The 27,809-nt window shown below is 44.4% G+C and overlaps 2 protein-coding genes across 5 annotated transcripts in view; one reads left to right on the forward strand and one right to left on the reverse strand.

Moving 5' to 3' along the window:
* The window catches only part of COL9A3 (collagen type IX alpha 3 chain), a 40,076-nt gene extending 18,421 nt beyond the window's left edge, over positions 1 to 21,655 (forward strand). The window contains exons 13-32 of the mRNA XM_050907391.1: positions 38 to 91; positions 639 to 692; positions 1,472 to 1,525; positions 2,680 to 2,733; positions 3,177 to 3,230; positions 3,532 to 3,585; positions 4,217 to 4,270; positions 5,028 to 5,072; positions 6,047 to 6,100; positions 6,535 to 6,588; positions 9,553 to 9,606; positions 10,369 to 10,440; positions 14,022 to 14,057; positions 15,492 to 15,536; positions 16,110 to 16,142; positions 16,535 to 16,681; positions 17,338 to 17,392; positions 18,072 to 18,254; positions 18,517 to 18,594; positions 20,624 to 21,655. Coding sequence (XP_050763348.1) covers positions 38 to 91; positions 639 to 692; positions 1,472 to 1,525; positions 2,680 to 2,733; positions 3,177 to 3,230; positions 3,532 to 3,585; positions 4,217 to 4,270; positions 5,028 to 5,072; positions 6,047 to 6,100; positions 6,535 to 6,588; positions 9,553 to 9,606; positions 10,369 to 10,440; positions 14,022 to 14,057; positions 15,492 to 15,536; positions 16,110 to 16,142; positions 16,535 to 16,681; positions 17,338 to 17,392; positions 18,072 to 18,254; positions 18,517 to 18,594; positions 20,624 to 20,799 — 1,410 coding nt within the window. The 3' untranslated portion in view covers positions 20,800 to 21,655. The remainder of the gene's footprint in view (positions 1 to 37; positions 92 to 638; positions 693 to 1,471; positions 1,526 to 2,679; positions 2,734 to 3,176; positions 3,231 to 3,531; positions 3,586 to 4,216; positions 4,271 to 5,027; positions 5,073 to 6,046; positions 6,101 to 6,534; positions 6,589 to 9,552; positions 9,607 to 10,368; positions 10,441 to 14,021; positions 14,058 to 15,491; positions 15,537 to 16,109; positions 16,143 to 16,534; positions 16,682 to 17,337; positions 17,393 to 18,071; positions 18,255 to 18,516; positions 18,595 to 20,623) is intronic.
* TCFL5 (transcription factor like 5) lies at positions 20,876 to 27,787 on the reverse strand. Of its 4 annotated transcripts, none has more exons than XM_050907393.1 (7): positions 27,689 to 27,787; positions 26,666 to 27,401; positions 25,769 to 25,955; positions 24,965 to 25,124; positions 24,089 to 24,329; positions 23,517 to 23,658; positions 21,634 to 22,794 (listed from the first exon to the last, which is right to left on the reverse strand). In XM_050907393.1, exons 2-7 carry the CDS (start codon positions 27,397 to 27,399, stop codon positions 22,675 to 22,677), a joined length of 1,584 nt encoding a protein of 527 aa, XP_050763350.1. In that variant the 5' UTR covers positions 27,400 to 27,401; positions 27,689 to 27,787; the 3' UTR covers positions 21,634 to 22,674. The 4 variants fall into 4 exon arrangements, with proteins under 4 accessions (XP_050763352.1, XP_050763351.1, XP_050763350.1 ...); XM_050907392.1 differs by having other exon boundaries at positions 26,666 to 27,455; XM_050907395.1 differs by lacking the exons at positions 21,634 to 22,794; positions 27,689 to 27,787 and adding an exon at positions 20,876 to 20,935 and having other exon boundaries at positions 26,666 to 27,265.
* Between the last annotated feature and the right edge of the window lie 22 nt (positions 27,788 to 27,809).

Below are 27,809 nucleotides of genomic sequence, written 5' to 3' on the forward strand. Positions count from 1 at the left end.
TGTCTTGCCTCTTGTCTAATTAATTTTTCTCTCCCAGGGTAACCCTGGCCCTCCCGGTCCTCCAGGCATTCCTGGCAGCGTTGGCCTGCAGGTAACACCTACTCTTCAGACCGGTTCCCACGGCCTTTTTACTGTGAAACTCAACGGTGCCATCAGTCATCTTGCGTTACACAAGCAGCTCTTGCCTCTGCGTAATAACAGATGTGAAAGTTGATGCTGGTGAAAAAACAAATCGTGCTGGTTTCACTGAGCTTTAGTTCAGGTCCTGCTCTTGGCACCTCACCTGGGATGAGACATCCAAGCGAGAGCCACTGTCTTGCTGGTACTCCAGTAGAGCCCTGGACACCTTTTGGGTGGATCTGAGGCCGAGCTCTGGGCTGGCGTGACAGCCTGGCAGGTGGGCTGGAGCGAGCAGGCACTCTGAACATGTGTCTGCACGGCGTGTCTCCACAGTGTCACTTGCTCGGAGGTTGTCACCGAAGGGGGAAATGTCTTGTTTGTGCATCAGAAGGCTGAGCTTTTTGCCACTCTTCACTGTTTCTTAATGTTTTCTGTGTGGATGAGTTGCTACCTCATGCTGTTCTGCCATTTTATGTTTAACAGTGATTGGATTTTAACTGATTTGTTTTCTTAATTAGGGCCCAAGGGGACTAAGAGGCCTCCCTGGTCCAATGGGTCCGGCTGGCGACAGAGTAAGAAAAACCTTCTTCTGATTTCCACCCCCCCCGCCACCACCACCACCAGTTTGTCTCGTGCGAGGTCCAGGTGGCATTTGTCCTTACTGAAGACCACTGGGGAAGCTGTAAAGATATAAAGTGCAGGCTCTTTCCTGCACCGGCCCCCGCTCCCAGCAGAACAACCTTCCAAAGGCGGGAGGAGTCTTACATACCGGAGGGATTGGCAGGATCAGGCCCAGCCTGATTTAAGCATTCAGACCAGGAGGACAAAGTGCTGTCCCTGCAAGACTGACAATGCTAAAGAATCTCGCAAAAAACTGAGAAACGTTTCATGAGCGTTTCACTTTCTGTTCTGTCTCTTTACGAGAAAAAGCCAAAGAATCGCTAGCGGACAAAGATTTTCAGGATGTGAAAAGTCTCTTCAGAGAGAACAGGGTCAATCTCTAGCTCATCGTAGCTTTGGACTTTTGCCAAGGTCCCTTGACCATCAGCCTAGAGGCTGAATGGTTTTGAATTTGATAAAGTCATACATTTATTTAGGAACAAGCGTGTTATCAAGATAGCAAGGCCATGAATGATATCAGTGCATTACAGAGATAATGGTGGGGAGATCCAGAGTAAAAACCTGCTTGTTCAGAGGAGGATCTTTTGCAAGACTGTATTGCAAACTAGCAAGAAATACGGGGTGTCTTTCCAGGGCTTTTGTGTTTTCTTAGATTGCGGTATAAGGTAGGGATACTGTTACTTCACCCTCTGCCAACCACAGCGTTACAATGATGTATTGTTCTTTGCAGGGTGACATTGGTTTCAGAGGGCCACCTGGAATCCCAGGACCTCCAGGGAAAGCTGTATGTGTCTACTTCTCAGCATCTCTATGGCCCTGCCTTCCACAACCGAAGCCTAAAGTTTATTCCTCCTGCACTAAACTCTTTGCTGCCAGTGAACAGGAGTGTGCTGACCATCTCCATCAGATTATTCCCTTTGCCTTTTTCCCGCCAGTTAGAGCAATGTTATTTCACCTGACCCAGATCTCATGATGTCTTTCCCTCAGTCGTGCCCCATGCCAGAATAAGTTCACCACATCTCCGTTGCTCTCTGTTCTTCACTGCTCTTCCCTGAGCATCAGCCGCTGTGGGCGAGCGCTTGAGAAAGGCATCTGTGGTTTTTTTGGGAAGGAGAGTTTTGAGGAAGAATCAGTAAGCGCGATCCTGAGCTTACATCCTTTGAGCCTGGTCTGTTCCCAAGCGCCCACAGCTTGCGAGGACTTTTGCTACAAGCAGAAATAGTTGTGTATTAAAGGTGCAGTCCTCATCCTTTTGCAGAGCTCTGGGGTGAAGTGTAGAACACTGAGCCTGCACGCTTACCTGTGGGCAGGCTCCCGTACCCTCCTTACTGTGCCCAAGGATGAGACCTGAGCTGCATCTGCAGCGTTATGGCCTCTCTAAGAGCATTTTCCACTGGCCTGCCACCCAGTCTCTCCTTAATGTGGATAATATGGCATCCGCTTTATAGCAGGCACCTTCACCTGCCTCCACCAGCCAACACACCACAGTCTGCGTTGACCCTGAGGCAGTACCACCCTCTGGGGACCCCTCCCTAGTCTTTGCAATTATAGAAGAAACTCATCCAAACTAAAATGAAATGAGGTGCCTACTGTCCACCAAATGTTTAATTACGCCGAGCAGGATCTAGACAGTAAATATTGAAGTTTTTCTTCCACTCTGTTTCTGGTTAAAGAAAATGCTTCATTAAATGAAGGGGAAGACGGTCTCTGCCCCGAAAGATTTGTTGGCAAAGTCCCTGCTGCAATTCATCTGTGTGTCAGGAATTACAGAGCGTAACTGAGAAAGTACAGCTGAGCTCCTAGGGGAACGTATACGCTCACGCCTCGGCTAATGCCAGCAAACAGCACCAAAAAACCTTCATCATTTACACCCTCGAAACATTAGTCTTTGTCACTGTGTGATGAAGATGTTTAATGGCTTTTCTTCTTCTGTCATAGGGAGACCAAGGAAACAAAGGACCTCAAGGATTCAGGGGGCCCAAAGGCGATACTGTAAGTGCAGTAAAACACCCGTCTGCTCAAATTTTGGACACAACATGCAAAGGAGTCTGTTTCACACGTTTATTATGGTTTGTCCTCCCCTTGCTTTATTTGAAAGGGAGGTGAAAGGGATTCCTCTCAAAAATGAGATGTTTAAGTCTTATTAAAGGTGCCCAAGTAATAAGGTGCCTAAGTGCTGCTTACAGCCTCGAGCACAGGGATCGGATCTTACACCTCCATCCCTTGAAACGATCAAGAATTTTCCCAGGTGCTGCAGCCAGCATTGGGCCAGTTTTCTGGTGTGTCCTTAAAGAACCGCCGTACCTACATGAACAGGAGAGGAGCCAGCACAAACTGAATGAAATGTCCCTACAGAGTTTGAGTATTATCTTTATTGACTGATTGTTCTTAAGGGTTGTGTCCTGGATAACGCAGGTTTTACTGTTGATTTCTAGGGTAGACCTGGACCAAAAGGAAACCCAGGGGCTCGGGGACTCATAGGAGAACCTGTAAGTCAATTAAGTAGGATGCAAGTCTCACTGTTGTCTTGCTTGCAGATGATGACATAAAACACGATTGGAGAAAACTTGCATCTTACAGTATTTGCCATCCAGCTTCTGCTCTGTGGGTCTGTGTAACCTTCAGTGTAATCCTGGTTGGACCAAACCCAGTTGTACTGCTGTTGATGAAGAATCTCCCTGTCTCCCAGTACAACTGGAGTTGGACCCATTACCAAAAGGTTCTTTGTGAATGTATTTTGCAAACCACAGTATCTGCCTCAGCCTTAACCTGCGTTGTGCGTGGTTGCAGGGCATGCCTGGCAAGGATGGACGGGATGGAGCTCCTGGACTCGATGGTGAGAAGGTTTGTAAAGTCCTACTTAAACGCTGCAGGGAAGATTTCTGTTACTGTCCCTTGTGTTTTGCAAAGCTACTGATGCTTGTCAAGAGCATGGCTGGAAAATTTTTGCTTCTAAAAAGTTTTCCAGTAGCATAACTAGTGAAGAAGAGTGAAGTGGCTTCTATTAATTAATCCCAAGGAAATTCCCTAAAGAAAGAAGATGCACATATGGGCTATGCACATAGGATCTAAACTCAACTGCGTCCTTATACTTAGTGTTTCCCGTTGGCTGACTCTAGGCCTTCAGAGATGCCTTTTCAGAGCTGTTGACAGAGACATCTGTTTATTTCAATTGCCTGTAGACAAAGTGCTGTCAGGTACTAGTTGCCTGGTTTTTGAACGGTGATCCCGCAGGAACATGGACCGTGTGCTGCCAGGGAAGGCTAGGAGCTGCAAGGGGACTAGGGAAACCCCTGGGAGCTCTGGGCACCCGGCGTCCAGTGGGTGCTCACCTCCTGTAGACACAACAGGTTCTTCATCCTGCATGTATGGGGAGGGAGAATATTACAAATGCCTGTTTGGGAATGTGTCCTCTACCTGTGTCAGACCGTTTTCCAGTACCGGCGGGTCCCTCCTAACCTCTTGATATCCACAGGGTGATGCAGCTCGCATGGGTGCTCCTGGAGAGAAGGGACCAAACGGACTGCCTGTGAGTATGGCAGCAGGAGCCGTCACCTTCGGGGCAGTACGGCAGCTTGCCCTGCGTACAGAGATCCTTCCTGGGGAGAGGGGAGGTTCATTTTGTGCGGTGTCTCACGAGGGGCCCCGTTGAAGCCAAGAGGAGATGCGCTTTTCCCACCATACAAACAGAGGAGCAGTGTACAACACAGAACGGAAAACATCCGGAGTAGCACCAAATACTAATACAGTAATACCCTGGCTTTTGGCCTCTCTGGCTCTGTTTAAAATTTAAATTTGAGAGGGAGTTTCTCTTTCACATCCCAGTGACATGCATCCCTTATGCAGGGAGGTAAGATCTGGGATACAAATGACCGTAATAACAACAGCCTGAGTTCTGTCCCTGGCTTACTAGCGTTCATTGGCAAAGTGTTTCATCTCTCCAGTCTTCCAACTATTTAAATAGAGGTAAAGTATTCCTTTCTTCCTGTCTTACAGAATATTTTGAACACCCCTAGAGAGAGGTTTCTGCTGTGCAAAATATTGCTGTTGCTGCTCTATTTGTATATTCCTTCTCTTTGCTCTAATTGTCAAGGATTAGTGTACGTAGAGCTGCTAGTGCAGTGAACAAGGGGGAAATTGAAGCCGTAATTTTCATGGTGAAAGCTGCAGAAACGTAAATCCTCCCTTGCTTCAACATTGCTCCTTGTATATCAAATCAGACCAGAATAACAAATTTAATAACGCCATTTCTGATATTGCTTTAATTTTTTTTTTTTTTTTTTCAGGGACTGCCTGGAAGAGCAGGTATTAAAGGCTCAAAGGGTGAACCAGTAAGTGAATCTCTCTAATGGTGGGTTCTGGTGCGGAAGCTACTAAACTTGTCACGGCAAGGCTTTTCTGCTTTTGGGGACTGGTGCCCACAAGTAGACCCTGGGAGGAATTACCCCGCAGTGATGGCGTCAGCGTTCCTGCCAGGGCTGAGCTCCCCTGGCAGTGAGGAGCAGGCGTTAGGTATAACGGCTGAGATGGCCCTGCTCTTGCTGAGACAGCTCTTGCACCCGGTTCAGTGAAGACATAGCAGATACACAGGAGAGTCGTCAGTGGTTTAGTAAACCTCAGAAGGAAGCATTCACCCTGTTGTCAAAGTCCCAAGAGCAGGCTTCATCTTTGGGAATCAAAAGGCTGAGCATCTGCAAGCAGGAGCAGGATTATCTCATCTTGCCTTTTGGAGACTTTCCCCCCCACCTCAGGAGAAAAGCTTCCACGGAGCTGTAGATTGGCACCTACCTGTGAGATAAAAGAAAATCTCAGCCCAAACCAGTCCAGCACAAAGCTGTCCGGGAAAGCGTCTTTTTTTCCTTTTTCTCTGTCCCTCCCCTTCCTTTCTGAATTTCCCCCTCTGCACTTGCATCATTATTCTTGCTAATCCTCATGCACAAGAGCACGCTGCAGGAAGGTGTTTCTCCTTGCATAAAGGCGATGCAGCAATGAATGAAATGGGGTGTCCTGAGCGTGCCTGCAAAAGAGCATCCGTGTCTCGCTGGTCCGCTTCAGTCTGAGATGGGATATGGTGGCACTGCCTTGGGGCTGGCAGCCTTCCCAGGACAGGACGTACAGCTCCCCTGCTCTTTAGATGTCTGTTGTTGAGAGTTTTGTCGTCTTGGTCTTAAAACTCTAAAAGTTTAAAGCTGTTTTTATTTCCTGATCCAGGTTTTAACTCCCTCCTCCGTTTGTTGCTCTAGGTAGGACAGAAATGACTCTCTGAAGTTATGCCCTAACTGAGTGTTTGCTTTCCCCTCCGCAGGGCAGTCCTGGAGAGATGGGAGAGGCAGGTCCCTCTGGAGAACCAGGCATCCCTGTACGTATCCCCATCATTTACACTTATCGTGAGCTCCGCCGAGTGTGTTTTAAACCAAACTGCGAAGCTGGAGCTGGCATGCTGCTTCCCTGCACAAATAAAGCTTTCAGTAATGCCACACGTGCTGTGCTGCCTGCACCGCATGCAAGCCCACGGTGCTGAGCGCTCCCAGGCAGCCCCACGCGTGCGTGGAGCTACCCGGCGAGCGCGATGCGAGCCGGCCGGGTGGGCTCCTCCGTGCACAGATGTTCTGCTGCAGCAGAGGTCAAAGCCCCCCAAGGCAGGCGGTGTGACCTCGTGGATGGGCCAACGGGGCAGGGAGTTTGGGATTGAAGTAGCCTGGGCTCCAGGAATACATTCGGGCTCTGCGGTGGGTTGGGAAGGGTGGATTCGCAGCTCCTAAATGACACGGCTGATTTTGGTGTTATTGCCAGGGCGATGTTGGTATTCCTGGTGAGAGAGGTCTGCCGGGACCCAGAGGAGCAACTGTAAGTACAGCGCTGCTTGTAAATCAAATAGATACCAAAATACAGTTCAGTACATGGGGATTACTCTCTGGCTAAAGCAAAGGGCTACACTCTGTCTTGGTATTGTCTCTGGGGAGTTTTGGCAGCAGAGGAATTACTCCCCCGTAAGCGGGTCAGATCCTGCTCTCGCTGACAGCTCCGTGCAAATGCAGAGTGATTCCTCCCATTTCGTTTGGCAAAGAAAGCTGCAGTTGTCCGAGAGGTTTGTGGGGCTGCTACAGTCGGACAGGAGAGACTGGACAGTCAGCGATTCCCTCATTAGACAGTAATAATAAGGTTCAGCTTGTGCTGAATGTGAGTCATTAATGAAGCAAAACTCCTGTTAAGCTATTGCAACATACATTGCCACCAGCACATGAAATCCTTCCCGTTCCTGTATCGGCTTCCTTGGAGCAGTAGAGGTTCACTGCAAAACCCAAAGCTGTACAAGCAGCAAAACTGGAAAGCCTGCACATTGTCACGGTGAATGACAGGGGCTTGAAAAGTGTTAAAAAGTTGGTAGACCTGTTTGGAATCTCTTGCCTTTCTTGCACGTGGTTGCATGCTTTTTGCAACTGCTTGAAAATGCCCCAAAGTTCACAACCATGCGGTGCAACACCAGAACAGTTTTCAGGTGGGGAATCTGTTCACACGTTTCCTTCTCCCACCCGGTACTGCAGCAGCATTATCTTGCTGGGAGCTTGTAGGTACGAGCCCCTAGGAGACAAAACCCCATACGCAGCTCTAGCAGTTTTCACTTTTACTCTGTGAACTGACAACTTTTTGAAACTTCTGGGTTAGAAACCACTGATGTCCTCAGTGGAGCACCTTGTTCCTGCTTTCGTTGCATTCCCTGCATCATCTCGGAGCCTGAGAAATAAATTAGAGTTGCAATGCAACCCTGAAAATAACTGCATGGCTGCCTGTTGTGCTCCTGCTGAATAGTGGAGATAATAATAAATAATATCAGGATGATAAAAACCTGATTTTGTTCACACTACCAAAAATGCTAGGATACCTTTTATTTTGTCACTCCCCAACTAGTGCTGCCGTTGTGGTTGGACCTGATCTTCCAGTGGTTTTGTTGGGCTTTTTTTTTTTTTTTCTTTTTTTCCCCCTCTTAATCTCATTTTGAAATCCAGAAGCCTACAGCAAGTCTAACATGATTTCTGGTATGTGCCACTTGGAAGAAATTGAACTGTATGATAATTTATTGTTTGTGAGCAGCTGCTCTTTAAACTTCCAAGGAGAGGGAAATCAGCCTTAGAAATAAACTAAATTAATAACGTTTGCTTTTATGTCTGCAATTTTTCATCAAAATAGCTGGCCCCACAAAAGGTATCATATTATTGTAGCCAAAAATCAAATGCAGTCGAGCTAATTGCGTTGGTGCAGACTTCTGACGTGGATGCAATAGCAGCTGAACCCATGTTTATTTCTAACCTGGCTTTCTAATTTCTGATTTGTGTTATTAGAGTCCTAATTTCTATGAAATATAGTTAAGGCTGGGCTGTTCCAAGAGAGTTGCAGGATTTGTCTAGTGTTAAGGCTGTTCGGCTCAAAACAATTTGACTTTATTTAGCATATCATACCAAGGGTTTCTTCCCATGCAGAGGCTGTCAGGTTCTGTCAGGTCCCACCACTTTTAAAGGCACCAGCACAGCAGAGTCATTTTTGATGCAATTTAACGTAACTTTCCTAGAGCTCTGTGTTTATAACTCTCAAAGTTCCTTATTGAATTACAAGCAGAAAACAGAAGTGGAAACAGTAACCGCAAAAATACCTGAGCAGTTCTCTAGCCTTTTGAAGATGCTGCGGCTTTATTTCAGCAGGTTGGCTCCTTCCTCTGGGCAGAGCCTGGTTTCTGCACAAGGTTACGGCCGTGCTGATCTTGAGAACCGGGCAGGGATAAGGGCGACTGGTTTAGATCGTACATTGAGTCGCACATCACACGAGGATTTCATCCTCCTGACGACCAGAAAAAATTATGAGAGACAGTGGATGTTCAGATACCAGGGAGAATTTGTAGGGCTAACAATTAGGGAAAAAATACTTCAGGAAAAAATACAGATGCCATTTTAACCCAGGGCACACCGGCACTGCGATCCAGTAGGCAGCTGGTTTCTTGGGTACGTTGGACAGTCCGTGCTGATGGCTCCTCTGCCTGGGGCGGCCAGTTTGAAGTTCATTTGTGTCCCTTAACGCTACAGCCGGCAGAGACGGCTGTGAAAGGAGGCAAAGCTGAAGTCCCACCTTGTGACAGAAGTTTGCCTAAGGCATCTATTTCAAGAAGATACTTCACAAAATGGGATTTAGATGCTTAGATTACTTAGGGGTTTATTCGCTCAAGATCTTTACCACATATGTGATTTTTTTCTCAGTAGAAAGCAATAGACTCCTAATGGCAACGTTCATGTTCTGTCTAGTGAGCCAGGCGCTTAAAAGCACCTGCACTAACAGCGTAAGACACTGCCTTTTTCTATATTGCTGGTGCCAAGTATATCCAAGCAAGCGGATGCAATTGCCATTTTGCATTTCCAAGTGTGTGCAGCACAAGTTTTACAGTAGTTTCTTGCAGAACTGGATCAATTAAAAGCATAATATAGCGATAGCAGATCCCCTTTAATGTATATTGTCTATGCTCTATCATGCTACCACTTGTTGCTGCCATCGATCTTTACTACTCATGAGTATGGTATGTTCTTAAGCATTAATATATACAAATAAGCATTTCCGTTAATAATAATAATATTAACAGAGCTCAGTAAACACCAAGCACCACTTTACAGTGGCTCATCAGGTTCATCAGCAACGCCGCTGGGCAAAGTGTGCTGCAGTACGGGACTGCATGCTCTCTCTCTGTTAGAAGTGAGCCAATTTATTTACACAAGTGACTTACCTGGCCCTGAATTTTCTCCTTACCAAAGCTTATCTTTCTCTTTTCAGGGACCACTTGGTCTTCAAGGCCCGATGGGAGCCCCCGGTGTCAGAGGTTTCCAGGTCAGTATGCTGACAAGGGTAATTTAACGTGCATCGTGTTTTGGCAGGCCACTGTTTTCTGCAAACCTCTGGCAAGACAATTGCATGATGGCAACAAGCGGTAGGAAGAAACGTCTTTCCGCTTGCCAGAACCAGTTTGACACTTTATTAACACAGTACAGTAGAAAGAGCGCAAGGCCAGATAAGCTGCCTGCTGGAACAATTTATGTTTAGTTTTTGTTTGCAAAAGAAGGGTTTGAGTTTGACCTACGTAAAGACACCTTAATTTCTCCTCGATCTGGACGCTCCCAGCCTGTATGTCTTCAGTGAACTCCTCCTCCCTTCTGCTGCACTGGGGACTCTCACATTTCTTCTTCCCCTCTCCAAGGGAGCGTTCACAACCACTCTCCATTCCCCAGTGAAACTGGCTGAAAACCAGCGTATGGTGCTACCTTCTGGAAGCATCACTTGGTTGGGAGTCACAGATGTGATTTTTATTAGCGAAAGAGCCAGGCCAGCCAAAGGCTGGAGCGCTTTGGCAGGCTGGCTGACCTCGGTTGTGAAACGGGGCAGAAGTTGGAGTGAGCCGTAGCGACCAACACACGCGGTACCAGCAGTCAGCAAGCGGTCCCTACGTCCTGGGGGAAAAAAGGAGAGAGGAGATCTAAGGCAAATGACCTTTTTGACCATGTTATGGAGACCGGTGAACTTCGGGGATGTCAAGACATGCAGGGTTTCCTGGCACTGTAAGCTGTAGCTCATTTTTTTTTCTTTTCCTAACAGGGTCCCAAAGGTGCCAGTGGTGAACCTGGCCTCCCTGGTCCGACTGGAATTCGTGGAGAGTTGGGTGACAGGGTAAGGAGAAGACATCTGTAACTAATTCCTGTTTGGGAGATATGAAATGAGAGCGTAACGGGGCCCCCAGACACGGTGTAGCCGGTGTCACTCCAGCAAACACAAGCAGGCTTGGTAGAAGGTGGGTACATTGGGTGTCCCAGCCCACCCTGTGAGGCTGCTGCCTGCCCACGAAGGACCCTACGGCAGGTAGCAGGATTCGTGCGTCCTGTCTCTTCTGTCCCTGTCCTTGTCTCTGTGTCAGTTCAGGAGCTCCCACTATTTTTAGACAGGGTGGATTGTTTAAAAGAGACTTTGGGATCCTATCCTAGCCAGACTAGACGATTGTTTTGGGTTTTTTCCCTGCTTTGTAAGCTGATTTAACCCAAGCCTTGCTCCCCGTGAGCACAGGAGAGCTGATTCGTGCATTTTTGTTACTCAGATGCTTGATTAGGTTTTCTGGATTTTTTTTAAATTACAGTTTGCTCAGGGATTTTGTTTCTGAACAGCAACACGCCTGGGCCCCACACCTCAGAATAAATGCGACTTTTTATTTAAATGAATTCATTCTCATTCAAAAGAAGCCAGCAGGGCAAAGTGAACGACATTTGTTCGGGGCTTGCAGGAGAACAGTAGCCGTGTGTTTGCCGGCTCCCTCGACTCCAGCGTTAAGGTGAAGTTTCTGTGTAAGCAATCGCAGCGGCACCACGGGGGTTTCACAATGGCCCTTCTGTGCCGGCTCCAGGCAGGTTTAAAAAAGCCTCTTGGAGGGACTGTGAGCCTGGAAGTGTGAAACAGGAGGGTTATTGTGGAGCTGCGGGCTTCTGACTGCATTCAGGGCTTCGCTGCGGTGAAAAACGTACGTTCAGAGGGGAAGAGGCCCCTGCAGAAAGCAGCCTGGTATCCAGAGAGCTGCTCCGAGCAGAGGGAGGGAAAATGTTATGCTTAAAGCAAAAAAAAAAAAAAAAATCTAGGTTTTATTTCTGGCTCTGAAGTTGTGTAGTTACTCTAAGATGTAATTGTTGATTGTTTCTTAACACCCCAGCTCGTTAACAGCTTTCCCCAGGAAAGCATGGTGTAGCAGGTTTGGATAACGCTGGAGACTTTCCACCTCCAGTATGCAACTGGTGCTCAGACTGACTTCCATCGGCCCACCCAGTCCCGCGGGTGTCGGTGACAGCCCCGTGTGCCCACAGCCCCGTGTGCCCACAGCCCTCCTCCGTGCGGGCAGCAGCGCGGGCTGTGCCAGCAGTCAGCACTGCGAATTTCCACGCTTATTACTGGGACAAGATTTGGGCTGGGAAGACTCTTAAAACCTCAGATAACGTCTTTAATAGCCTAAATAAACAGCCTTTGCTGCTGGGGGTGATGGTGTCTGCTGCGGGGTGGGCAAAGAGCGCAGCAGATACTGCCCTGGGTTTGCTTTACTGCCAGCCCAGCCTGCTGGTCCTGACACGTATAAAGAGGACAACTGCAAATACAGGATCGATACAATGACACCGTCCCAGCTGCAGCTAACCCATCACGCTCTCCTGAAATCAATTGTGGCTTTTTTTTCCTTGGGGGGGAATCTTGCAAGCCTGAGTTAACAGGTACTGATATGCTTTCACAGTCCTTGGACTGACTGTGGCCAGGAATAAAAACCAGCATATCAGTAAGTGTATTTGCTGGCATGAAAAATACAAGAGGTTTAGTGCGTTTGACCGTAAGATATAGAATAGCATTGAGACGATACATAAACCATCTTGTTGGATTGGGATATTGCGGAGGGGAAGGGTTTGACTGTTATTGCTGACTGAGGTAGCAACAGGCAAATGTTTTTCCTAAGGATTTTTATTACGATCAAATTCCTGAGGATTCTGGATGCCGGCAGCCACCTGGGGCAATGTCTCTCTCAGCTCCATACTAGCATCACTAGATGCTTGGCCAAAAATGTTGGTTGTGTTTAACTGACAGGGTGACACAAACGTGAGGGCGGCCGGTGGATGTGGAGCTGGTGGTCCTAAAGTGCTGTCGCTTGTTCCTGCTGCTAGGAATTACTACTGCTGTAAATTACAGTTTTGAATCAAAATCTTTTGGGCTAAGCTTTTCTTTAAGGGAGTTCTTCCTCGCAGGACACGGTCTTTGGTGACTAAGCTGTGTTTTACTGCCATAAACTTTCATGGAGCCTTGAGACTCTGTGAAGTCAGAGGTATAAACCTAGATGATAATGTTCAGAAAATAATATATCGCCTTTGCCATCGGCAAACATAAGACGGGAGTTATAAATAGGTGTAGCCATTCTTGCATTTCTGCATTCCATTGTCTGTTTTGCCGAGAATTATTTTTTAATAGAAATCCTCCCCTTTTTTAAATTATTCAATGCTTGACTTGAGCAAAATGACATGCCCTTGTTATATGTGTTTGTCCTCCTCGAAGATTGTGTTCTGCTGAGCCATCTCCAGATCTAGTTATTAAAAAAAGATCAGTTTGCAGATGCCAGATTGATGAATGTGCCGTAGAAGTCCTGTTTGAAGGGTAAAATGGTTGAATTTCCCATGTAGATTTTGCAGTAGAGAAAAAAATCTGGGCTTCTCCTGAACTCCTTGCTGGCTCTGCTATATGGACCCAAAGTGACGAATAGGGCTGAAATGTCTCACGTCCTCTCTGTGAATGCCAGGTAGATAAAGTTGGAAGGATTTTTCAAGTTGCCTGAATTATTCCTAGGGTGATAATCAGTTCATCGTCTAAATGCATTTTATTCCTGTGGCCATGTTGTTCTGTGACTCTCAAAGTCAGGAGCACCTAACTCTAAATCCCCAGGAAAACTGACAGTCTAGTAAAGCCTTGAAAAACTATCCTGACTATTTGCCCTTGCGGTACAAAAATGTTCTTGGCCATTTTATACCATGAGTAAATTCAGTCTCCTTCTCACATCTTCAGGTGTGAAAGGCAGAGATCAATCGCCCACCAGTCTCATCCTGGACCTCGTCCTTTAATTCATGAATTTGTAAAATTGCTGTTTCGGTCATGATAGTGAGATGACAATAACGAAAAGCAGAAGGGCAGAAGCAAGACAGAGTTGCCGCCCCTGGGATGGATGTAAAAGATGACTTTTGTGAAAGAGGTTTTAAAGACTAGGATTAAAAACACAGAATTCACTTTAGTTTCATTTAGGAAATTGAGGAGGATGATATGAAAAAGGCCAGTGTAGATAACCTGTGCCAGGCAGGTGGGGAGCAGTGCATCGCCAAGCCATGTCAAGAAAGTCTCTCTGGTCTGGCTGGATGAGGACTTGGTGGGCAGAAGACCACCAGGCCTGAGGTGGGGTGTCCTGCCTGGTCTGGCAGCTGCTCTGCGCTGTCGCTGGCATGGCAAGAGGCCTGAGAAACTGTCCTACAACACAAACCGGCGACTGTCGAGAGTGCCACAAAGCTAGCAAGGATGCTTAAAATCTCTTCTTATTTCTAAGAAGTACGAATGAGATTTGGACCCTCCTACTTGGCAGCTGGGAGACTAATTCCCAACCCCTTGCTGAGTGAGTGAATGTCTGACCGCACCAGGAATTCACAGGAAAATAACAGTTTGAGCTCATTTGCCTTCTTTCTTTTACTTATTCTCAGGGTCCTATTGGTGTTCCTGGTCCCAAAGGTAACCAGGTAAGCGATAACTTTCATGCTGTAGTCAGCAGAGGCATTTAAGCCGTACCTTAGGCGCAGCCTTTGACAGCACAAACTGCTTTTCCTCCCTCAAATGAAAATATTCTGGAGCAGGCACCAACAAAACCCTCTTTGGTCCCGTTTTTTCCTGTGTTGGCAAAAGAGATGTAGTCTGTTCTAATGGAGACACATGAAAATGCTGTGATAAAAATGCTAGACTCTCGCTGAGTGTTTTGTAACAATGAGGCATGCCATATATGAGCTCCTCACATCATATTCCTCCCGAGTTAAGTTCAGAAGCGCAGCTTTTCACTGAACTTCATGTGCCTGATGAAGAGGATTCGTCCTAGCCTCAAAGCTTGGCACACTAATAGACTAATTTAATCTTTTACTTTTTGCCACTTAACTTCCATAGTTGGATTAATCTCAGCAATGAGCTTTTGAGCCAGTTTTCATCAAGTACATGACTTTCATTAATGCATGACTCTGTTTTTGCAGAAAACGAGCGCTTTTCCAGCAAGCGTTGCTTGTTTTGTTTACCAGTGTCAGTGTCTGTGCGGTCTCTGTTTTGTTGCTAAGGGAAAGACCAACCTAATCTCTGTTTGTCTTGAAATAACTTCCTCTCTAAAGCCATAGAGTCACCATAACAATGTTCATCACCTGCTCTAATTGCCGTGCAATAAGCCAGCTCTGCTGCAGAGCATTCGGCGCGGGAAGCGCTGCCCGTGCGGCCGGTGGCAGCAGATTGCAGCAATCCGCGTTGCCTCCAGCGATGCTCGGATTGCAGGCGCTGCTGTTGGCTTTAGGGGGGTGATCAGCAAATTGATGCTCCTTGTAAAATTAACGTCACCAGAGCTTTAGCCGCTCTTACGTTACGGTCCCCAGACAGAGTGGAGAGGGATGGTCCTCACCAAGTGATGGATCGGTTCTGTTTAAGGGTGGGATGAAGCTGCTCTGCAGATGACTCTTTCTACTGAGGAGGCCTAGAGGACACAGTTACACGGGACACTGAACATTTACCTGTCATTGCAAACCCACATTTTCTGTGAGACCCGGAGCTGGGGAACCTGAAATTTAGATTCCCTGTACGAGGAATGCCAGTGCCAGCCTGTGGATGTCTTTCACGGCCACCCCATCAGGGCTCTCATCTCTCTGAATTCAGCCTTTCATCCAAGTAGCAGCTTGTTGCAAAGGGCACGTAGTCCTCGTGGAAGCTGCCTTGCACCACGAGTGCCGTTATCAGCAGGGGAACAGCTACTGTAGAGTTCAGCTTTGGGAAGAGAGAATTTCCTCTTGCTGGAGCAGCTGTATAAGCTGCTGAGTGCCCCCATCTCCCTTAGGAGCTGAGGTTATCCGAGTCTCAGAGTGAGCCTTATTGTCAATAATCTTTGTGCACCAATAGGCGCAGTGTTAATTCTGGTATCTCACTTTCAGGGCACTGCTGGAGCAGACGGCCTCCCAGGTGACAAAGGAGAACTGGTAGGTGTCCTGAAATTCAGTAGAATTGACTCCTCAAATAACAGATGGGTCTAGAGAACCGTGGATCAAGAACTAATATGGTCAGCCAGAATTAACCATCCAAGAGCTCCAACCCTGCTGGCTGCAAAAAGGAGAAGGCAACCCAAGCCTTTCCGTCACCGTATTCACAGTGGGGATCAGCTCTCCTCTTGTCTTCAGGAAGCACCGGATAGCCAGCACGGCCTGTGCAGAACTGTGCCGTATCAGCGCTCATTTGTCGTTTTGCTCCTCAGAGCGGTCGACGTGGCTCTGTCCGTGGGGGCTTTGGTCCATCCCAAGAGGCAGCCGGGCTGCCTGGCCCTGCGTTCAGGATTGGTACCCGGGGCAAGCCTTGGCATCAGAGTCCTCTCCCTGCTGCGCCAGGGCTGGATCTGGTCTCCAGCATCCCGTTACCGTTCCTGGCCCCTGTGCTAGAAAAGCCCATTAGGTGCCATGTACGTGTCATCGCGGCTTCCCGGAGCTCGGGAGATCTGACTTTAGATGCGCGTTTTCTGAATGGTTCATTCTTTCTTATTTCCCTTTTCTTTCTAACAGGGTCCCTTTGGTCCCCCCGGCCAAAAAGGAGAGGTATGTGTGGCTCATTGCGGGCTCGTGCCCCGAAGGGTTTGGGAGTAAGCATGCTTACTGCATCTTTTGATGATGCATCTCCATAAACTACGTTCTGGCGTAGTTCCCTAGAAGCATGTTTTCTTCACGGTCATGCTATAAAATCTAGGACAATGACAATTTTTTGTGGCATTCAAAACATTCAGGTGTGTTTGATAATTTTGCTGCAGCAAGGACTCCTGTTATCATGACCTATATATGTAAAACCACATACGATGTAAGAAATGTATATGGTCAGCCACATCAGTTAGGGAAACCTGAAGAAAGGCTTAACTAATCCCCATGAGAAAAGAATGGACTGTGTCTTCCATTTTAAGTAGTCTGTTTTTTTTTTTTTTTCTTCTCCATTCCAGCCAGGAAAAAGAGGAGAACTTGGTCCAAAAGGTGTCCAAGGCCCTAATGGGACAGCTGGAGTGCCAGGGATCCCAGGACATCCAGGGCCCATGGGCCATCAGGGGGAGCAAGGCGTTCCTGGCATCACGGGAAAACCTGGGCCTCCTGTAAGTGTTACCTGCTGCTGGGGCACAGTCAAGGAGTCTCCCAAGTGAATAAATGGGTCGTAGATTTTTGGATGCATATTCAAAAAATAAGGTCCTGCGTTTGAGCAGGCCGAAGTAGGTAACTGTGCATGCAAGGTAACAGTCTTGCATCAAGAGTTTACCAGTGCAAAAAGATTTAAGTTTGCAAGCTTCAGAATTAAAGTCCCCCAGAAGGCATGCCTTGGAGAATTAATCTTCTCTCACAACGATGTACGAACAGATTATCTGCATCCATTGGAACGGGCTGCAAGTCACTGTTCTCATTGCAAAAGTGAGTTAGAAGTTGGTCATTTAAAAATACAACTCCTATTCACTACTTCAAATGTTAGACCTCTGTCTTGGTCCAGAGCTCATGTTTCATCATTCAGGAAAGGCCAAATAAGCCCCAGATTAAATATCTGGCCTAACATTAAAATTAATCTCTGCCATTAGTATGACAGAGCTTCTGAATTGAAACCGTCATCTTTTGAAGAGGGGAAAAACCGCGCTCCTCTTCACGCAGGATCCTGTGCTTGTTACTGAGCTGCTGGAAATGCGTTTCGTGTCCTGAAGCTTCTGTCAGGGATGATTATCGATAACGTAGTTTGTATAAGGACAGATTCTTCTGTTAATTGCAGGGCAAAGAGGCCAGTGAACAACATATACGAGAAGTCTGTGGGGAAATGATAAATGGTGAGTATTACTGAGAGAAAACTGACTTCAATTACCATATTTAGCTGAAGATGAGTAGATCCTGACCATAAGATGGCTCCTAAGATTTGTTATTTTTCTGTCTTAATAAGAAAAAATATGTTTAATGTAAGGAAACTATTCAGGAGGTCACCTTGTTGTCTGGGATGTCTTTCATTTTTCTAAAATTAGGATTTTTAAATGATTCATCACGGCAACATACAAAGTGTGCTGAAAGCAGCTTTGACACAAGTGTCACGCACGCACGCACGCTGGCAAGCAGTGGCCGGTAAGAGTGCCTGCCCTAACCTGCGTCGTGCTGAACTTCAGCTCCCACCTCCGCTCCCCTCCGCGGCACGGCCCATCTCCCTGGAGCCGGGCTCCCAAGGAGTGGTGTTCTTTGAAGTTGCTGTTCTGCATTTAGAGGTTATGTTCGCCATTTGGGATGAAGTTAAACTCTGAAAGCTTGTTTCGGAAAACTTGTTTTAAGTATCATTTTCTAGAATACCTGACATCTTTTGAAGTGGTTTAGGAGAGATCTGCCCAAGCCTGCAGCTCTGCTTTCCTGTCAGACACTCCGTTTTCAGCTGCTCACTCCGTTAAGCACACTTGGTGGCAGACGACAAACAGCCAAGCAAAGAGTGAAAATGTTGGACACGCAGTTTTTAATTGTTCTTTTCAGATCAAATTGCACAGTTAGCTGCTAATCTGCGAAAGCCCTTGTCTCCTGGAATGACGGGTCGTCCCGGCCCAGCTGGGCCCCCAGGTCCTCCCGGAGCTGTGGGAAGCGTTGGGCATCCTGGTCCTCGTGGTCCCCCTGGATACAGGGGGCCAACAGGAGAACTTGGTGATCCTGGTCCCAGAGGTAAGAAAGACTAAACCAACCGGCTTCTCTTTTATGCCCAAATTGCAAATTTGTACTAACTGCAGCTGTGGGGGAGAAAAGATCAGGCCTTGGGCAGCAGATGGAGTTCTAGAGGGCAGTTTTGCATCCTTAGGGATGCAGTGTAAGCAAAGATCCTAGCAATGTCCTGAGGATTTTGAGCTTCTCTTGGTCATTCCCCTTCCTGCCCTTGGATCCAGCTGCAGTACACAACTCTGTTGAAATTGTCTGTTTATGATTAAAGGTGACACTGGCGAAAAGGGAGATAAAGGACCTGTTGGTCAGGGTATTGATGGGCCTGACGGCGATCAAGGACTCCAAGGTAAGGCTGTGCAAATAACGTAATAAACCATGACTAAAGTAAAGGGTTAAGAGGGACAGCTCTGCATGTTGTTGGCAGGCTATTATAATCACTTTGTCCCTGTAATCGTTAGAGTAGGGTTGTTTGCCTGTGGGTACAGCAGGTACAGACAGTCTGAACCACAGAACTTAATTAGCACATCCCCGCTCCACCCCACTCCTGCCCAGTCCGGAATGTTTTGGAGAATGTTTTTGAGAAAAGGCTGCTGGGCCAGCCAGACTCTTCATTTGGTCTTGGTTTCTTCCACTAACGGCTGTGAAAGGTCAGGAGCTTTTATAAGAACCCTTCTTAGCTACTCCCACGTGGCTGCCAGTGTCGGAAGGTTGTTATTTCAGTGGTACTTCATATGCAGTAATGAACTAGTTAATTAGCAAGTAGGGTATCAGTTAATTTAAAGGTGTGTAAGACCTGTGAGGCTCTGGCTCCAGATGAAGGCAAAAGGATCATGCCTGCTGCCTGATGGACACGTGTCTTTTTGATGCTCTGCTTCAAGAATGCCCTCAGTGAAAGCTACAGCCTGGACTACCAGCTACAGTCCTCCAAAATCCAGTTCATGTTTCTGGATCAAACAAGAGAAATCAGGGACAATATTTAATTTTACCAGAAATTAATATAACTTTCTAGTGTAATGATTTTGAGAGACAGTGGTGTTACTGCTCTGTACCTGGCTATAATCCCAGTTCCTGAAGTCATGAATCCTTTATCAAAAGATTCAAAGATTAATTTATGCAAATTAATGAATATCTGTTAGAAACTTGGAAGAATATTCTTTATTTTGCTCACCTATTAAAGCAGCGTTTCTAATTGTGGTTACATCTGTACAATGAATAAGGTACAGGCACCAAAAGCAGGCTCTGCATCCATATAATTTCATAAAACCAGAATATTTATACCCAGTTGTCTTAGATTCTTCCATAAAATAATTGCATTAATCCATAAATGTTTTCTTTTCCAAAACACGTAAAGAGGCTGTTTCACATATTAGATATTGACAGCATTTGTCCTACTCATGAAATGTAAGGAGATCACCAGTAGATGCAATTCATCACTCACATGAATAAAAAGAATCAGGCACCATCTCTCTATCATAATTAAGACAGAAATGCAGGTTTGCTTATAGACTACCTGATATAGCTGCCCCTCAGGGAGACAGAATCGTATTTTACAGTATTTTAGAAAGCTTCAGTACCTTGCTGTTACAGAAATTAGTGTTTTGTGAATTATTTTTGGCATCTGAAGGAAAAAAGAAATAAAAATAACAGTTTGAGTCCACCCAAAGCAGAAATTATTTTTGCCAATAAACAAACTATGTATTTCATCGTGAACAAATGTTTGAAATTAGACACAGGTATAAAGGAAACTCCTCATCTGTAATGTCAGGGCGATGTTCTGTATCATCATTCTCTCTACTCTCCTTCCCTTACTCAGAATCTTAATTACAACCAGGCTTAAGAAGGTGCAATGAATTGAAGCAGCTGAAGGCCACAGCCTCCCACTAAGGAGCAAGCTGGTGGCCAGGAAGGAGGGACAGTTGTCACAAGTAGTAAGCTGTGAGCTCGCAAACCCAGGACATCCCTTGAGCAAACTGTTCAGGGATGATGTAAAATAATTCTCGTCACAAATTACTTGTTATTATTCATGGAGTCATACACTAACTGAGGCAGTACTGAGATGGAATCCAGTTCTGCAGTGGTCAGCAAAATCAAAACAGACACAGGCGGGAACAAAAGCGTAATACTAAACATCCGCCTTCAACTATACCGAGGTAATTCCAGTAAAGCCAAGGGTACTCTAAAAAATCCAATGCACATACTCCAGATTCAGGCTAAATTTATTCAACACCTTGTACTCAACAGGCCATAACAAGTCTGATGTACAGACACTCAGAAGTATTTTAAGAACTCTTGAAGTAACACGTGTGTATATATACCTATATTTTAAAAAAAGGGAAGGAAATAATTCATGTAATCTTTTTCCCCTTCTTGTTTAGGACCACCTGGTGTACCTGGAATTACTAAAAATGGTCGTGATGGTGCTCAGGGTGAACCCGGTCTTCCAGGGGATCCTGGTACTCCTGGTGCTATTGGGGCTCAGGGAACTCCAGGAATATGTGACACGTCGGCTTGCATGGGAGCTGTTGGAGCATCAACTTCCAAAAAATCATAAAACAACAGTACAAGAAGTGGAGAAGTGACTGAATATTTAAATAAACAGTGCATTGTAAGAAAACAGACAGAATCCTCCTAGTGATAAACGGACAGATGTTCCTTCTATTGTATTAAGTGGAGACTTTGACACAGTTCTATGAAAAAGAAAGCATCAGATGAAAACTTTAATTAAAAGATGCTTTATGAGTACTTTCTCTTCCCCCCAATTATTTTCCAGAATTTTTACTGCTAAACAACCTCACCTTCCCTTTCTCCCTCTGTTCCAAGAGACCTGCAAGAGGAAGCATTGTTCTTTTTTACCATCACCCCCCTAACTGTGTACTAAAGATCACGACTTTTCTGTATAAACGTTTGAGTCTTGTCAATTGGATTCCTTGGTGCTGCTCCCACTGACTTCAGTAGTGCACAAACCTGCGTAAAGATACATGTTGTTAAGGTATTCAGGCACCTAACTGCTACTTCCATCAGTGGAAATTAGGCATTTCAATATCCCGTGTTTTAGTATCCTAAGATTCTGGCCTAAGTAAAGACCATAGCTTATGTATATGCTGTCAGTTATCAATTTTCAGATTGCACCTCAAATATTTGCCAAGACTAGTAAATAGTAATCCTCTTGCAATCAAATTCTGCAAAAGGTGTAATGTATATATTTTAATTTACAGGGGAGAATTTTTGTATATTTCCATATGATAATAAAGGACATCAAGTAACAGCATTTTCACGACCTCTACTTAAGCTATTTGCACAGTAATTGTGAATGAAACCCCAAATAAGAAAGGATGCTCTTCTAAAGTCCAGCCAAAAACACCTGTATGAACTGTTGTAAAAATAAAAGGAGATTTTTTTTAACCTTTTCTTTGTGATGTTGTAAGTGTCATTATACGCATCAAATTAACTCAGCTGAACTCCATTTTCCAGAACTGGTTTTACTAGGAGTGTTTGGAAATAAATTGCTGCAGAATTGTCCATATCCGTGATTTAAAACAGTATTTATTTTGGGAGACCTTTTTGTACTTTAAAACCTGCTAGCATCATCTATTTTTAAAAATTAATAAAACCACTCTCAGCTCACACACTATTCTATTTCTGCCCTATACACTAAAGCCTATGAACAAAGGAGTCATATTTATCTTTAAATATGAAAATAGTTTGTGCATTTAAATAATCTACTGTTTACAATATGCCACTCTTGGACTAAAGTAACAATACAGGAACCTGTTGGACAGTTGTGTCATAGACATTAAAAATAGTACTGTATTTTAAAAAAAATGCTAACGCCATTGTATTACTCTTCAGGGCCAAGTATGTTAAAATATGTATGGCAAAAGTAAACTTCATAGTATCAGCACAGTTTAGAAACTATGCACTTACTCAACCAATATAACCTTTACATTTTTAATGGAAAAAATGGGCATTGTAATATGGTAACTTTAATTTCTTTTTACACTTGAAGAGTACATTTGCATCTAGTCATTAAAATAACAGGACAGATTGATGTTCTACAACTATTCCTAACTGTACCGGATCATCTTTGGAAAAAAAACCCAAAAAACCACAGAACAAAAAAACTCCAAAGCAGAACAACGAACAGAAAAAGAACAATTTTTTTATAACTAAAGGAGAAAACTACTTAGCTGTCATGACATTGTCTTGTAGCTTCTGGTCCCAAAGCCCCTTTAACAGAGCACTGATTTCTATTGCTGGTAGTTAACTTTCATTTCCATTTTGAATAAAGAATGTTTTCTTTAAAGCTCTATTTATATATTTTTACAAGTTATATTTTGCAACTCATATTTAGCATGTAAACGGAGAAAATAAAATATAGTTTGGGCCATTGTTAGCCACACTTGTCAGACAGTTCAAGGCGGTCAGTTCAGACTACTTGCTCTCCATAGCCATGCGTGTTTTCCTGCACGGGACACGTTACAAATGAGTCTGATCTTGCTATTTTTAGTCTCCTGCCTGTTTTACCACAGAACACAGTCTCAAATTCCTAAAAATCAAAATACAAAAAATAAATAACAATTATGTTTAATGTAGATATTTACTTGAGATGTACGTTTTTGTTTCACTAGCATCTTGGAAAAAAAAATACCTCTAATAGGAAGTGCTGAGGGGCCATACCAGTATCTAGACAAGCAGGTTTTCCTATACACACTCCAGCTACTCTCTTAAGATACTCAGCAGAGCCAGAATTACTCTGGGGCTGCAGCTACTGGTGTGGTAGCATGGGAGCTGCTTACAGGGCACATAACCCTTTCCTACTCTCACCCACTTTGAGATAGTGTGGGCATGTAGCTGTGAATTCCATCACTTAACTACCAGTTCATGAAAAATAACTAGAAGACAACTCCATGAAACAGGTGGGAAACAGAGAAAATTAATGGGGGGGAGGAATGCTTTAAGAGGACCTCAATTCTACATTGTTGTCCAGATAGTATCATGCTCAGGAATTGGGCTAACTAAAAAAAAAAAAGAATTTTAAAGTCTGATTTGAAAACCCTGACTGAGGACAGCCTATGATTTCACACTACTGAACCAGCTATTAAAAAGAAAAAATAAAAAAAAATTTAAAGGAAGGTTCAATGATACAGTGGTCCTTCACAAACAGCATCAAGCAGAAGCATTCCGTATACTAGCTACATTATGATAGCTTTAAAACATTTCAAATTTTTATCAATCAATCAAGAACAAAAATGAAATTAGATTTAAAACCTGTTTCAGAGAATCACCATGCCTTTCCTGAATGTACTTCAGAAACGCAGTTGTCCATTGTAAAGTTGTTGCCTTATCAGTATCAACGGTACAGAACGGAACCAGAAGATTCAGCTCATCACAACAAATTCGGATTCTGCGCCTACAGGCCAATACAAAAGGTTATCAACCAGTGGGCGAGAAGGAAGGAAAAAAATAACAAAAGGAAGATGACTCACATGCGCTACAAGCCATGGGCTTTGGGGACTTCTTTTTGTTTGCTACAAGCTTTGTATTTGTATATTGGTCATGTTATACGCAAGTTACCTTACCTTTATATAATTGGTTAAATGTTTTAAAATCTCTCTTTTTGTTTGTTTATAGAGTAAAAAAACAACAAAGATGACCGCAATGAAACATACATATTTTTCTCCTCTAACAAACACCAAACCCTCACCACCTGCATTGCTTTTTCTTGTAGGTGAAACAAAATATGTCAAATTTACATTTTACTATGGATAATGACAGGAGTATTACAGTATCGGTATTTTAGGCTTGAAAAACTTCGTATCGCCATGCCTCATAGAAATTACCTTCTGTCTCTCTCCATGCGGTTATGTCTTTCTCTTCGCTGAGCCACTCCGTCCTGTGTACCACTTTGCACCTGCATACTTGAATTTGACTGTGCTGACTGCCAAGGACCCGGGGCAGATGCACTACTCTGGCTATCATCACGCCTATTTTGAATTTCACCAAGAGGTTTGCGATCTGTGTTTGGATCCAATGGGCTTATTCGGCTGCAACTTCTGTTTATCGCTTGCTTGCATAAGGCATCTTCTCGGAAAAACAAAGAGGAAAAGAAAAACCTATTTATAACCGTCACACTAGTCACTGAAAATATTGATCATGCAAAATTTTTTTTGTCGCTTTATTCATGTGGAATAATCTTTGAAGCTTTATTGCCAGCCTAGATCGACTCTTACAGCAACGTGTGCCCTTCGGAAGCCCTAAGGCACTGCTTGCTGTTTCAAAATCCACCTAGCTTCTATTTTCTCAGAGAACCCATTGAGATCATGCCTGTCTTTGATAAGAATTTGAGGCAGTCCTTTAAATGTTCTTCAGTTTGATACTGACTGGATCTGCTATACCAACTTTGGGATCAGAAAGTGTAGAAAGAAACCAGTTGCTTACTCTAGGCACAGATTTTCAAAGGTACTTTGCAACCTCAGGTTTTCTCATTTCAAGCTAGAAGTGCTAAACAATTTTGAAAGTATAGCTAAACTCATAGGTGTTGGAACTTTTCTGGAGAAATCTAGTCCCATACTGCCTATAGCACATCTCAGACATAAAAACCACACCTCGTCAGATTCACTAAAATCATATTCTTTCTAGAAAACACACAAACTCAGAAAAAACTGTAGATCTGAAGGCCAAGAGAAAGCTAAGTGAAAAGAAGATAAATGGTGTACCTCCAACTTTAATCCAAACTTCCTCAGGCAAAGCTTTATTCATAGCACCTACTGCCTGTTTTGTGGATTCAATTTCCTGATAGCAGAAAGACAATGTCTTGGGTATCCCAAGGTCTTGATGTTTGGCAGCTTCCAAAACAGTGCAAGATGTTCCAGAGATCTGTGAAAACCAAAACAGAAATACTTAGAGGACTATATACATTAACAAGAGACTATTTTGATATCTTCATGTTAACTTCTTAAGTTTTAGCCCCGCGATTCAATGTGTTGTATCAGAATAAATCCCAATTACTTCTGCACACAACCATGGGATTTTGATAGACTGATGAATCTTTTGGGGATACCTCTGACATTTCCAAGTGCCATGCTATCACTCCTGCTTCGGAGGTTACTGCGAGTTTGGGGGGGAAAAAAAGTCTTTTACATCAAAATGAATTCGGAAAAAAGGAACCATAGAAAATGGTACTAAGTGTCTCCTTCTTGTCTTGAGTAGATGAAGCTGATGATACACTGATAAACTCAAGAAAAAAAAAACCTTTCTAGTAAGAAATCTAATGGCCTACTGATTATTAGCTGGATGCACGTTATTACAAATGCCACACAAGTGATCTGAGTAAGTATTTTTGATGGTCTTAAAGATTAACATAAGAATAAATAAATGGCATTACAGATCATTCTGATCATCCCTATTCAAACCAAGTCACACTTTAACACAAACCTTTAGAATTATATTACACCTAAGAGATTAACATTATTAGCATTTGAAATTAGCAGAGTACAGCTAGCGGTGAATAGGTTATCTACCTGTGCTTGTGAAGGATTAGCACTTCCAGCAGTAGAACATGCATTCATAGTAAATAATGGGTATGTGAACTGTAAAGAAGGCGTGGCAGGTGCAGTCTTATTTTTCCCTACTGCAGCACACTTGTTTTCTTGCTGATGAAGAGGAACACCTATCAGTTCCGATGGCTGTCGAATCAACGTTACTAAACTTAAAAAAAAAAACCAAACAAACCAACAAAAAAACAACACAGAAAACAGACCAGACTGACTACTTGAACATGAGTGCAGAAAAATTTACAGCTACACATACTTCTAGTAACTATCACCAAGAAACCACTTTCATTTACTGTAAACAGAAATCACTGTTATTGCCATATTGCCTAGTTCAGGGACACACAAAAAAAAATCAGCTGAGAATACATTTTATTCTGTGCAGTAACAATTCAGCTTTATGCCTCAATAAAATGTTTTATCAGCACACTAATACAGTTACAAGGCCAGATTGTATTTTTGCTCAAAGTTTTCCCCATAGTCAGGCCTCCACATTATAACACTAATCAATTGCTCTTAATATTTTATTGCGATCAAAAATCTACTTTGCTTTTAGCAAGTTGCATGTTAAAACTAGGTAACGTTCTTCTCTCACCTTTACTTACATCACATGTTGTTATCAAGAATAAAGTTGTAAAGTAATTAATTTTGGAACTACATGCTGCACCATTTATGCAATATACAGAGGGGCCTAATCTGAGGTCAGTGGAGTTGCAGCCACGTTCAACTGGCAGTTTAAAAAAGCCCAACCCATCACTCTCATGTATTAAAAGAAGTGCTGTTCTTAGGTTTCGTTTAGAAAATCACTTTTGAACTATATGATGATACATAGTTTAACAACATAAACTAAAATTAATTGCAACACACTTGTTAAGAGTTACTCCAGATTCTTGGGGTTCTTGACATCTGGGGTTTTCTGTCTGGATGCTGTTGAATCTGTCTTCCAACCGAACTCTGACTGCAGATTTAGATCTAGGCTCTGGTGCCAGTGCCGAATTTTCAACAAGTATGTTTCCTTTATTCATCCCAACAAAATTTTCACTATGTTTAACTTTTACTAAACTGTGTCCCGGGACTTCTACAGAGCTAGTGTTAGGCGTTTTATCTGTTTGGTTCAAAGGGAGGTTAGACTCGCTAAGTAACATCATTCTGAGCTCCTGAAAGTCAGCATAGCCCAAATGTGGGTTTGAACTTAGCAAATTGCTGTCAGAAGGTAATCCTGACTGACAGATAACTGGGTAAACTGACTGGTTCCCAGAGCTGTTTGATGAACACCCCTCCTGACTGGTGTTCAGTGAGGTCTGGTGCAGAGGGGGCTCTGCAGAATTACCAGGCGAGGAAAAAGAATTGAGCCTAGCTTCCACTTCACCTTCACTAGCTTGTGCCTCCGTATGTGAGTAAAGTATGTGCTGCAGCTGGGTATACTCAATTTCCATCATCTCCACCAGGCTGACGTCTGTGGTGGTGAAGCTAAGATTTTGCTCACCAAAGGAAACGTCACTTGAGCCTCCAGGTCCGACAGCAACCGGAGCAGGATCAGGAACACTAGCTGTGCTTTGAGGAATGGAGGTCTGAGGCTCCTCTGGGGCTGATCCTGACATGACTACAGTAAACCTAATTAGTTACCAATGTCTCTTTCAACAGTAAACCATAAAACCTGCAAGAATTATCAGCACTATCCATTAAAAAAGGGGGGGAGGGGTTAAAAAAAATTGCACTTAATACTGATTCTGTACCACCGCGAGGGAACAAAGCAAGGAACAAGCTCCCGATGATAGTGGGGTACCAGACAGTCTAACCATATCTCCCCCCTCCAGTGGCCCCCTCTGAGCCCAGGTGAAACCCCCCCCTCCCACTCCAACACAGCTGCTCACGAGAAACGGGTTTCACCTGCCGACACCCGGCCTCGGGAGGGAGGCTCTAGGTACTCTGCTGCCTAAGACTTCCCTCAGAGGAGCCCCAGCGCGGCCCAGGAGAAGGCGGAGGGACAGGCCCCGGCTGACAGGAGCTG

Source organism: Gymnogyps californianus, chromosome 17, assembly GCF_018139145.2.
Source record: "Gymnogyps californianus isolate 813 chromosome 17, ASM1813914v2, whole genome shotgun sequence".
NCBI lineage: Eukaryota > Metazoa > Chordata > Aves > Accipitriformes > Cathartidae > Gymnogyps > Gymnogyps californianus.